Here is a 12,876-nt window from a genome sequence, read left to right as displayed (position 1 = left end):
CTGGCCACCCCGTTACAGTGCCCAGCTCCCACTGAAATGCAGTGGGAGTTGGGCAGCTAACTTGGGCTCCTTTGAAAATGACAGTCATGGTTACTTAAGGGCATTAATTTTACTTTACAATTATTATTGCTCTTCTACCTTTCCTTCCATGTAGAAGGCATCTTGCTACAAATTCTCAGCTTGGAGAATATCCAGAAACACCTTTAAAGCAGTGGTCCCCAATCTGTGGGGAGCGCCTCCTATGGAGGAACATTTGGGGGTGGGTATGTGGTGGGCCAGCCCCTACAGGGGTAGGGAGGGAGCACCATGCTTCTGTCCCCACTCTGCTACTAGACCAACTCCACCCCCAGCCTCGCTCCTCCCCCAACCCTGTTCAACCCTCAGTCCTGCTCTGTATCCAGGCCTGGCCAGCCCTCATAGGGGGTGGGGAAGCAGCACCATGCCTCCAGGCCCAACTCCACCTCCAGGCCCGATCTGCCCACAGTTCCGCTCCACCCTCAACCCCATCTCCACTCCAGCCCCTGCACCACCCACATCCCGGCTTTGCCGCCATTCCCTCTCCACCCCAGACCAGCTCCGCCTCTAGACCCAGCTCCTCCCATAGCCCCAGCTCCGCCTCTAGACCCACCGCTAGCCCCAGCCCCTTCCCTAGCCCCAGTTCCTCCCCCAGCTCCGCCTCCAGCCCCAGCTCCTCTGCGGAGGGAGCCTTGGCTGTGCAGTAATGGTGGCAGGGGAGCAAAGACAGATTCCATTACTGGTAAGGGAGGCACAACTGGGAAAGTTTGAGCACCATTGGTCTAAAGACAGAGGTGCAGGGAGAACATACTGAAGATGACTCTTCCCAACTGTTTTTTTGTGAAGAGAGCAGTGAGTAGAGTTGGATGGAGCTTTTTGACTGGAACGTTTTTCTGCTGAAAAATGCTGATTTGTTGAAATCAAAACATTCTGCAGGAACTTGACAAAATTCCAGTAGAACCCAACCAGGGTTCAATCCAAAACTTGGTACACACCAGCTCAGAGGTCCTGCTCTTCAGCAGCCAGTCTGCTGGGCTGAATGGGAGCTGAGAGGCTCGAAACCCAAGCTCATATGTTGGCAGTTCCTTGGCAGCCCAGGCTTCCAGGATCCCCAGTCTGGGGTAGCTGGCTGGGCAGGTTTCCAGCTGGGAACCAGCTGGGAGGCCGGTTTCCTATCTGAGGCAGCTCCCTGAGGACCTGGACAGCCCAGCAGGCTGGCTCCTTGGGTAGGCAGGTTGCTTAGTTTCCCAGCTGAAGCAGTCATTCTGCAAGAAATTTTGAGTTGATTTTTCTTTGGTTTGTTTTATCCTACTGGGGACTGAAACATTTTCCCAGAATTCCCAAAAATCCCAGAATTTTTCACAGAATGGAAAATGCCTCTTCACTCAGCTGGAGGGATAACTGTGGGTGGGCTAAACCCACCATAGTTTTCCCTGTTATCAGATAACTGCACAGATTAGGTTAAACCCTAGCTAATGGACTGACATAGCTCTGTTCTGCATTCATCCTTGGTCCTAAAAGTTTTGTGAACTCTATTTCTTTTTTGTTTGTTTTATTTTACAGACGTAAAGTTGTGCTGGGATACACAGAAATGGAGCTCTGCATGAGAGGCTCTGGGTACCAGTTTGTCCATGCAGCAGACATGATGTACTGTGCAGAGAATCATGTGAAATGTGAGTTAGGTGTCAAGTTGTTAGATCAAAGATCCCAACTCAGCTAACGTGATTGTATTGTCCTATTTTATGCAGGGCTTGTCTACTCAGGGAAAATTACTGGCATAATTATACCAGCATAATTATAGTTCTTCTTTGAATGCTGGTCCCTTTGCGTATTCCAGATGTTGGGTGTGCATGCGCCACACAACTGAGCCTGGAATTTTTTCCAGGCAGTGTCCAATGACCTGCATGTGCACAATATCTTCCCTCATACTCCCCAACAGACAGTATAAGGGGCAGTGCGGGTCGACATCTCTCCAGTTCCCTCTTTCGGCCGCATGGCCTGAATCAGAATCCTGTTCTCCTTTGCTCTTGCAAGCTCAAGAAGAGTTATATTTGCTGCAAATAATTATCCTGTAGTTTAGAAATCTTAGTTGTACGTCATATAGTTTAGAACAGCTTAATAAAGCCCTCCCCCAAGTCAGGGACCGTCTTTGTCTTGGGGACTATGCCCAGGTTCCCAGGCTTCAAGAACTGCATCTCCTGCCTCCCCTCTTTTTCCATCAGTGACGATCATCCACGGTGCCCCTACCATCTGGGTGAGGCGCATAGTCTGAGAAGTGTCCTTCCCCCCAGAACCAGAGAGGCCCAAGGAAGGGCTTAGGCTGAAGAAGCACCTAATGGAAGAGGCTTGGAGGCCCTGCTTTGATCCAGGCCAGAGGGACCTCCCTGTAATTTGGCCTCAGCTGACCAGCAATGCCCGTCCAAGCATGAGCCATGGAGTAGAGCCGCTGGCACCAAAGCCCAACAACTCAGGACACTGGGTTCCCCATGCTAATAAGAAACACACTTATGGGCATAAAGGCAGATCCCTGCAGTTGACTGCCCACAAGGAACATGTTTGCTTCCCAAGCCACGTCTGGTCAGGCAAGACGTTGTGTACAGATCCCATGGAACTGGTGCCAAAGCCCCTTGGGCTGGAGGGTAAGGCAAAGAAGAAAAGGGATCCATCAGTTCCAACAGTGAGTGCAGTACCAGGTCAGAAAGACAGGCCAGTCCCATCCATGAGTGCAGGTCCAGATGTACCATCAGTACTGCCTCGGCAATTCAGAGAGTGACCAACTCTGATGGATGAAGTGTGTCCCTCTGGTTCCTTAGTGGGAACTCTGCAGACTTTGGGCCATACTGAGAATTTTATGACACCAGAGGATGTCTTTCTCCCCAACCCACAATCTCCACTTCTGTTGGGCCCTGCAGTTCTCAGGGAAGTTCTTAGCCTGTTGCTGCTGTCAGAGGAGAGACCCCATCCCGATCCATCGGACAGGAGCGTCTCAGTACCAACAGTGCCACCATTTCCAATGGAACCATCTTCAGACTCGGAGGAGTCAGAGGCAAAAGCTCCACCGATATCTATGGGAAGGCGCAGGAGCCCAAACAGACAGCTGCAGCACCCCGATCCTCTTGACTGTGACACCGCCCTGCCCAGGGATACCTGGTCATTTCCCGTGGGGATCACCACAACCAATAGATTCCTCCTTCTGGCTGTACTGGGGCCCTTGGGATCCTTATAGCAGACGCCCGTAACTTTCGCAAGGGTCCTACCATTCGTCCCCGTCTCGTCAGCCAGCTCCATCCGTGTGTGAGGAGAAAGAAGCAGTGTCAGCAGCTCCACATCTTACCGGAGCCTTCTCATTACCGGATAACATGGCCATCCAGTTGCCACCCTCTCTTCAAGATCTATTCCAAAGGGTGGCCGATGACTTGCAAATCCCACTGGAGAAGGCCCAGGACCCCCAATACCATCTCCTGGACATCTTACAGCCACAGGGACTATCCCTTCCAATAATGAGGCCATCCTGGGACCAGCTAGAATGGTTTGGCCCACTCCAGCATTGTGTGGCCCCACCCCGCAGTGAGCCAAGAGGGATTGTTTTGTATTGTCTTGTGAGATGGTGGGGATCCCTGGACACCCCCCACCCCAGGTCCCACTGTCTGTGGTTTACCTTCTTTTCTCTCCAAGTTGGTAGCACTTGGGGGAGCTCTATTAGGCAACTGCACATGTGCAGAGGGTTGGCTCCTTTCTCTTCCCTTCTCCTTGCAAAAGAGGAGGATCTGTCTCTCAGACAGTCCCTGGATATTCAGCTGTAAGGGGTTAATCTCCTAGAGTCTATTGCTTCTCTTGCTCCTTCACAGGGTTTACCTTCTACCACTCTTCCAGAGCCGTACTGCTTTCCTGTCAGTCAGGGCAGCTTTGGGAGTGGTGCGTCTCATGGCTGTTTCCTCCTTGGCTAGAACCAGCAGTCTTTGGGTGGAGCAGCCTTATTCCTGATCACTGCCCCTTGATCACTGCCCCATGGTAAATTCCCCCTTTTAAGCTCCTCCTTCTCCAGGCTGAACAAGTTTTGAAGGTGCATCTTGTTACCACAGAACAGGCCCATAAGAGCTCGTTAGTTTCCTTCATATCAGAGTGAGGGTCTGTCCCTTCACCTACCCCACCCCTCAAGATTGAAAGGCCATTCAGGGTTCGGTTGTCTCCATCCCCGATCTCCTGTGAAAAGAAATTGGGGGTTATGTGGTGCTTTCCCGCCCAGGGTTGTCCTCGGAAACTATGGTGTTATAGTGCAAGCTACTATCTCATCATAGGAGGGTTCATATCCCCCGTTGTCTGAATCCAGCGTAGAGGCATGTAATCGGTGATCAGGGAAAAGGGGCTACACAAGTAATACCTGAAGGTATCTACTATCCATTGGAAAGTTAATACCTCCTTGTCAATAATTGAGTATGACTTTTCCCTAGGGAATAACTTCCTACTTAGGTACTGTATAGGACCAGATGTTTTTCTCCTTCACCGTCTTGTGAGAGGATGGCACCAAGGCTGACATTTGAGGCAGCTGTGTGTAGTATGAATTCCTGAGAAAAATCGGGGCTGAAGAGTACAGGTGCCCAGCATAGTCATATTTTCAGTTTGCTGAATGCTTCCATGCATTTCCTATCCGAATGGATCTTCTTAGGATCTTCCCTTATGGATCTTCATAAGTGGGGCCACAAGTGAGGTGAGTCTGGGGATACACCTCCAGTAATATCCTGCAAGGCCAAGAAAACATCTGACTTGCCTCTTCGTGAGGGCTTGCACCTTATCAACCACTGGCTTCACAAGGCTACCTCCTACACAGTACCCCACATGGGTTACTGCACTCACAGCCAAATTACATTTCACCAGGTTGGCCGTAAGTTCTGTTTCCTTTAGGGGTTTTAACACCGCCCTTATATACTGTAGATGGTCTTTCCAGGTGAACTGTATATGACAATGTCATCGAAGTCAGCTGCTGTATATTGATGGTGGGGGTTGTGGATCTTATTCATAAGCCATTGGAAGGGTGCAGCAGCCCCGTGGAAGTCGAAAGGCATGATCTGAAGTTGGAAGTGCTGGTCCCAGCTGTTCTAGTAACTTGTCCATTCTTGGTATTGGGTAGGTGTCAAATTGCATTGACCTTCCTGAAGTTGATGCAAAACCAAACCGTACCTCTCTTTTTTGATGAGGCCAATCTGTTCAATGAAAAGATGGATGAATCTCTGCATTCCCTGAAGGACTCGAGATCCACCCTGAGGTCTCTGTGAATTTCCACTCTAGCCCCCAGAAGAAAACATCCATAACAGCCCTTCAGACCACAGCTTTCTTCCTCCTGTCCTCATACTATCAATGTCCACCTGAATCTCCTCACAAGTGACCCAGATCTCAGAGAACCTGTTTCCAGGCTCCAACCCCTACCACAGGGGTAGCCAATTATTTTTTGTCAAGGTCCAAATTTCTTGGTCAAGGTATAGTCATGGTTCAGACTCCAGAGAAAATAACAATAATGATAATAATTATAATAAGTAAATAAAAAGATTTGAGGTCTATTCAAAAGAAGTGAGCGGTCCAGATTTGGCCTGTGGTCCATTTATTGAGTACCCCCATCCTGCCACATCGTCCACTTACTTCCAAATGCAGACCAAACGCCACTTTTTACATACAGGTTGAGACCTGCATACCACCACCGATGCCACCTAATGTGCCACCCATCATCTTTGGAGGCTGCCTTTCTTTTTTCATCCACAGTTGGAACAAGATCACCACGGACAGTTGGATTCTAGAGATTATCCATTATGGATACTCCATAGAGTTCCTTTCCTTCCCTCCTCACAAACCTCCCATCTGCCCCCCCCCCAGGAGACCCCTCCCACAAATTGATTCCTCAACAAGAGGTAGACTCCCTATTACACTGGAACACAATAGAAAGTGTCATGCCTCAATACCAGGGAAGAGGGTTCTGTTCCCTATATTTCCTCATCCCACAAAAGGGCAGAGGGCGGAGACCTATCCTGTATCTTTGACAGCTGAATATCATTATCAGGAAGCTGAAATTCAGGATGATTACACTGGCATGAATAATCTCCTCCCTTCAGGAGGGAGTGTGGTTCAGAACTCTTGTCATGAAAGACGCATATTTCCATGTGGACATTGACCCATCGCACAGGAGGTTATTACGGTTATGTCTCCTCCCCTTTGGTCTTGCAACATCACCCAGGCTTTTCACAAAGGTGTTCATGGTAGTAGCAGCCTAAATGCAATACCAGTGACATATGGTGTTCCCATAGTTGGACCACTGGCTTTTGGTGGGACAATCCCGACAAGTAGTTGTCTTTGCAATAGAGACTCTTCGGTGCCTCCTTGCCACCTTAGGTGCATAAACAAAGATGAGTCCGCTTTGTCACCCATACAGACAATACATTTCATAGGATCAAGGCTGGACTCAATCTTGGCACAAGCTTTCCTTCCCATGGAAAAGTTTTGCATGATGAGCAAATTCCAGACCCAGTCTGATTTCCCACATTACCCACAAGCCCCAAACTATGGTGCATTGGTACCTTTCCCTCTAGGGCCATATGGCCGCAGACACCTCTGTGACACCTTTTACCAGGCTCCACTTGCGGGGCCTACAAGCTTGGCTCCACTTGACCTACTGGCTGACCAGGGACCACATTGACTCCCTAGTCACAGTTTCCTCAGGATTTCTCGCCTCTCTTACTTGGTGGTCAAACCCAAACAGTGTCATGGTGGGGACCCGCCTCACGCCTTCTATACTGAGGGCCACCATTGTGACGGACCTCTCCCTTACAGAATGGGGTGCTCATTTGTATCACCGCACAGCCCAGAACACATGGACACCACAGGAGGGCCAGACTACATATAAACTCACTGGGACTCAGAGCAGTCTGCCTGGCCTGCAAAGCCTTCCTTGCCCTCATTCGCTCACTCCATGTGCAAATCCTATCAGACAATATAAACAAACAGGGAGGAGCGAGATCTCGTCCCCTCTGTCTGGAGGCAGTCAGACTGGGGAACTGGTGTGTCAGAAATCAGGTTACCGTATGGCTACTTACTTCCCTGGCACTCAGAACTCCCTAGAGGACAAACTAAGCAGAAGTCTCTCCACAGACCATGAATGGGAAATACATGACACAGTTCTGGCCAACATCTTTACGCAGTGAGGTACTCCCCTTATGGGACCTCTTTGCATGCCAGACAAACAGAAAACTTCCCATGTATTGCTCCAGGGGAGCCAGAGGCAGTGACTCACAAGGTGACACTCTCCTGCTTCCCTAGACAGGTGACCTCAGGTATGCCCCAGACTGCAAGTTCTCCAGAAGACTCACCAAGACAGAATCTCCTCCTAGCTCCCTATTGGCCCAGACAATTCTAGTTTATGGATATATCATATATAACTCCGCTGGTTGGAAGGCATGAGATGTGATGTCCTGAGGTTGGGGGTTCCACGACCACCACTCCCAAGAGGAGAAGGCGGGTGGTGGTGGTCGGGGACTCTCTCCTCCGGGGGACTGAGTCATCTATCTGCCGCCCTGATCAGGAAAACCGAGAAGTCTGCTGCTTGCCAGGGGCTAGGATTCGCGATGTGACAGAGAGACTGCCGAGACTCATCAAGCCCTCGGATCGCTACCTCTTCCTGCTTCTCCACATGGGCACCAATGATACTGCCAAGAATGACCTTGAGCGGATCACTGCGGACTACGTGGCTCTGGGAAGAAGGATAAAGGAGTTGGAGGTGCAAGTGGTGTTCTCGTCCATCCTTCCCGTGGAAGGAAAAGGCCTGGGTAGGGACCGTCGAATCGTCGAAGTCAACGAATGGCTACGCAGGTGGTGTCGGAGAGAAGGCTTTGGATTCTTTGACCATGGGATGGTGTTCCATGAAGGAGGAGTGCTGGGCAGAGACGGGCTCCATCTTATGAAGAGAGGGAAGAGCATCTTTGCCAGCAGGTTGGCTAACCTAGTGAGGAGGGCTTTAAACTAGGTTCACCGGGGGAAGGAGACCAAAGCCCTGAGGTAAGTGGGAAAGCGGGATACCGGGAGGAAGCACAGGCAGGAATGTCTGTGAGGGGAGGGCTCCTGCCTCATACTGGGAATGAGGGGCAATCAACAGGTTATCTCAAGTGCTTATATACGAATGCACAAAGCCTTGGAAACAAGCAGGGAGAACTGGAGGTCCTGGTGATGTCAAGGAACTATGACATGATTGGAATAACAGAGACTTGGTGGGATAACTCATATGACTGGAGTACTGTCATGGATGGTTATAAACTGTTCAGGAAGGACAGGCAGGGCAGAAAAGGTGGGGGAGTAGCACTGTATGTAAGGGAGCAGTATGACTGCTCAGAGCTCCGGTACGAAACTGTAGAAAATCCTGAGTGTCTCTGGATTAAGTTTAGAAGTGTGTGCAACAAGAGTGATGTAGTGGTGGGAGTCTGCTATAGACCACCGGACCAGGGGGATGAGATAGATGAGGCTTTCTTCCGGCAGCTCACGGAAGCTACTAGATCGCATGCCCTGATTCTCATGGGTGACTTTAATTTTCCTGATATCTGCTGGGAGAGCAATACAGCGGTGCATAGACAATCCAGGAAGTTTTTGGAAAGCGTAGGGGACAATTTCCTGGCGCAAGTGCTAGAGGAGCCAACTAGGGGGGGCGCTTTTCTTGACCTGCTGCTCACAAACCAGGTAGAATTAGTGGGGGAAGCAAAAGTGGATGGGAATCTGGGAGGCAGTGACCATGAGTTGGTTGAGTTCAGGATCCTGACGCAGGGAAGAAAGGTAAGCAGCAGGATACGGACCCTGGACTTCAGAAAAGCAGACTTCGACTCCCTCAGGGAACGGATGGCCAGGATCCCCTGGGGGACTAATATGAAGGGGAAAGAAGTCCAGGAGAGCTGGCTGTATTTCAAGGAATCCCTGTTGACGTTACAGGGACAAACCATCCCGATGAGTCGAAAGAATAGTAAATATGGCAGGCGACCAGCTTGGCTTAATGGTGAAATCCTAGCAGATCTTAAACATAAAAAAGAAGCTTACAAGAAGTGGAAGGTTGGACATATGACCAGGGAAGAGAATAAAAATATTGCTCGGGCATGTAGGTGAAGGGTTCATGTTTAGCTATTCCACCTGGAAGCAGGCAGGGCACACCCTGACTGTTCTGTAGAAGCAATGCACACATTGCTCTATCCAAGGTCAAGGGCTAGATATGAACCATGAGAACTTGATTGTTGGGACAGCAACTGTGGGAGGCTTTCTTAGCCTGGGCTCAAGGCCTGAGAGCCAGGATTGTAGTAGATAAAGGATGGCAAATAAGTATATTAATCAACGTCATACATTCCTTTGTGTATCTTTTTGCGGTAGCAGTGTGTAATACTTAGGGGGGAGAAATATAATAAAAGGAGAAGGTGGAAGGCGGGGGGGCAGAACAGCCCATCTCAGCTGACCAGCCTGCTTGCTTGCATAAAGCTGTGTTCTGTCTCATCATTGAACCGCCACAACTGGAGCCCAAACGTGGGGCCCTCAGCACTCACCTCGCCCAGCAAGGGTTTCAGACGCATCACTCATCCGCTTCGTGGATCCCGGTGAGTATTTTTCATTGTGGTAAGTATGGGAAGCTCCCTCTCTGCTTTGCAAGTGCAACACCGCAATGAGCTGCAGTATTTGCTGCGTAAGGCTCAGCATGACTGCCCGGCTCGAGCACTTACTCTCCTGCTACAGGAGGTGTGTGCCCAGTGCCCGTGGTATCCTGAAGCCGGAAGCCTTAAGGTAGCGGACTGGGAGCGATTGGGCCAGACATTGCACGAAGAGCCTCGGGCGCCCGTGCAGGCTTTACATGCCTGGCACCTCTGTCACGACGCGATACTGCGTGTCACCTCGGATAGGCCCTCTTTCACGAGGCTGGTGATCTCGCCACGCCCGTCGGCTCCTGTAGCCATCCCCGTTGCAGCTCTCCCCCCTTCTACTGATGCAACCCAGCGTGTCGCTTCGGAAAGACCCTCTCTCGTACCCACAGTCCCCCCTCTCCCTGCTTTGCCCCCAGTGTCTTCATTACCACCGCCTCCCTTGCCTTCCCCACCGGAGCCAGTGTGTGATCACCCTCCCTCCGTGGGGCCCCATGCTCTGGGGCCCCCCGGAGGGTCATCTGTATCTGCTCAGAAGCTTTCGCTGGTGCAACAAATGGTTCACGCAGCGAAAGCTCGATCAGATTTTACAGCGGAGGAGCTGGCTGATCTGGTCTCAGTTTGCCCGGTGACCTGGCAGAATGATGACCAGGGCAACCCTGTGGGCACCTGGACCACTTTGCCATACTCGGTGATTAGAGAGGTAAAGAAAGCAATTCGTGAATTTGGCCTGACTAGCACCTTTGTGCGTGGTCTCATTGAAGGGATAGGTACTGGATACTCCCTAATCCCTGAGGATTGGAAAACGCTGCTGCGCATGATGTTGTCACCCAGTCAGTATGTTATTTGGCTTAGTGAGTATCGGCAGATGGCAGAACGCCAAGCTCAGGTACATAGAGAGCACGGTATCATTTATGAGCATTTGGCAGGGGAGGGCCCGTTTGCTACTATTGAGATGCAGTCTCAACTCCCTCAGGCCGTCTTCCCCATTATTTCCACCTGTGCCCAGCATGCTTTCAAGAAGGTCCCGGATTCAGGCAAGCCTACCAAAAGCTTTGTCAGTATCCATCAGGGCGCCTCAGAGTCCTTTTTGGATTTTACCAACAGATTGCATGAGGCTATCCTCCGACAGGTGGATAACACTGAGGCAGCTCACGAGCTCCTGTTAAAATTGGCAGTTGAAAATGCAAACGAGGATTGCCGCCGTGCTCTCCAGGCAGCACAAGCCTCTGGTATTTTAGAGCTCTCAGACATGCTGCGGGCGTGCCAGAACATTGGCACACAAACCCACAAGGCTGGAGTTCTGGCTGCCGCCCTGAGAAAAACTGGGAAGGAGGGGAAGCGTTGTTACCGCTGTGGTAAGGAGGGTCATTTTCAGCGGGAGTGCCGCTCATCTAAGGCACCAGCCCAACCCTCAAAGAAGTGCCCCAAGTGTGGGAAAGGTTATCCCTGGGCTAATCAGTGTCGTAGCGGGTCGGGAAACCGCGCGACGGGTCCCCCCCGAACCCAGGGCCAAACGGGGGTGTTTCCCACTCAGACAACCGCTCCTCTGCCTTAAAATCCGTAGACTCTATGAGGGCGGCGACTGCTGGAAGTGCAGGGCTTGATTTGATCATGCAGGAGGACACTGACTTTCGGCTGCCAGGGGAGGTCTGTGCCATACCTACACAGGTGACGGGACCTCTCCCTGCCGGCTTTGTAGGTCTTGTTCTCCCTCGCTCACATGCTGGGAAACAGGGCTTTTTTGTCATTCCAGGGGTCATTGATGCTGATTACACTGGCATTATTAAGGTTCAGGTGTGGACTCATCTTCCACAGTCGCTCCCGCGTGGACGGTCAATTGCACAATTGATTTTAGTCCCCTATCAGGTGCCAGCTGCCGAGGATCGAACTCGGGGCGGAGGCGGCTTTGGATCGACATTGTCTCACTCGCCGTCTCACAGCGCGTCTTCTCCACTTGTTGCTCTGACAATGTCAGTCCGCCCCTCGAAACCTCAGTTAACACTTCTCTTAAATGATGTTCCCTTTACAGGGCTGGTGGACACTGGAGCTGACGTTACGGTGATTCGTGATCTGGAGTGGCCAGTTAGTTGGCCTACGGTTCCTTCTAAAGAATTGTGGGGGATCAGGGGTAGTAAACCCGGGCACCACAGTTTGTCTTGGGTCACAGTCTCTAAACCGGGAGGCCGTACCCTTGCTACTATCTGCCCTTTAGTACTCCCTGTCCACCTCAATATTTGGGGCCGTGATTTACTTACAAAGTTAGACACCACCCTCGATATTAACATCTGATGGCCCAAAACCCTCCCTCACCCACCGTGCCCTCCGCATTACCCTTGGTATGGCAATCCTTAGAGCCCGTATGGATTGACCAGTGGCCCCTCCCTCTAGAAAAGCTAAAAGCACTTCATTCGCTTGTGCAGCAGCATTTGCAAGCACAGCGACTGGAAAGCTCCACTAGTCCCTGGAACACCCCGGTGTTCGTTATTAAGAAAAAATCAGGTGCTTGGCGGCTGTTACATGATTTAAGGGAAATAAATAAACGCATCCAACCTATGGGCCCCTTGCAATTTGGCTTACCAAATCCAAATTTAATTCCTCAAACCGATCAACTTTGTGTGTTAGATTTAAAAGATTGTTTTTTCACCATCCCCCTTTGCCCTCAAGATCGTGAAAAATTTGCATTTACGGTGCCACAATATAATAATCAGCGACCCTCTCATAGGTATCAGTGGAAGGTCTTGCCCCAGGGAATGCAAAATAGTCCAACCTTGTGTCAGCTTTTTGTGGATCGGGCCCTTGCCCCTTTCCGTGCCCGGTACCCTTCGCTAAAGGTCTACCATTACATGGATGACATTTTGCTAAGTGGTCCCCGGGTCACGGCACAACAGCTTGAATCTTTATCTCAGATTCTCGGCCAAAATGGCCTGTTAGTGGCACCAGAAAAAATCCAACGCTCTTATCCCTACCACTACCTCGGATATAAGGTTTTACAAACCTATGCTGCTCCGGTTCGTCCGGAATTAATTCTACCTCAACCCCTAACCCTTGTTAAATTACAACAGATTTTGGGCCATTTAAATTGGATTCGGCCCTACTTTCGTCTCCCCACTTCAATGCTGCAGCCGTTGTTTGAGCTCCTGCGTGGAGCCCGGGCACCGGGTGCAGTTATTGCCATCACTGAAAAGCATACTGCCTGCATTCGACAAATCAATGC

At 50.7% G+C, this 12,876-nt stretch overlaps 1 protein-coding gene across 1 annotated transcript in view; it reads left to right on the top strand.

Moving 5' to 3' along the window:
- The window catches only part of LOC140895267 (aryl hydrocarbon receptor), a gene marked incomplete at its 5' end in the record, with an annotated part of 50,066 nt that overhangs the window by 25,006 nt on the left and 12,184 nt on the right, over positions 1-12,876 (top strand). The window contains one exon of the mRNA XM_078854710.1: positions 1,579-1,688. Within this exon, the coding sequence (XP_078710836.1) occupies positions 1,579-1,688 (110 nt within the window). The remainder of the gene's footprint in view (positions 1-1,578; positions 1,689-12,876) is intronic.

This window comes from Lepidochelys kempii, chromosome 11 (assembly GCF_965140285.1).
Source record: "Lepidochelys kempii isolate rLepKem1 chromosome 11, rLepKem1.hap1, whole genome shotgun sequence".
Lineage (NCBI taxonomy): Eukaryota > Metazoa > Chordata > Testudines > Cheloniidae > Lepidochelys > Lepidochelys kempii.
Note: the sequence above shows the minus strand (reverse complement) of the source record. Positions and strands in the feature narration are given on the sequence as shown.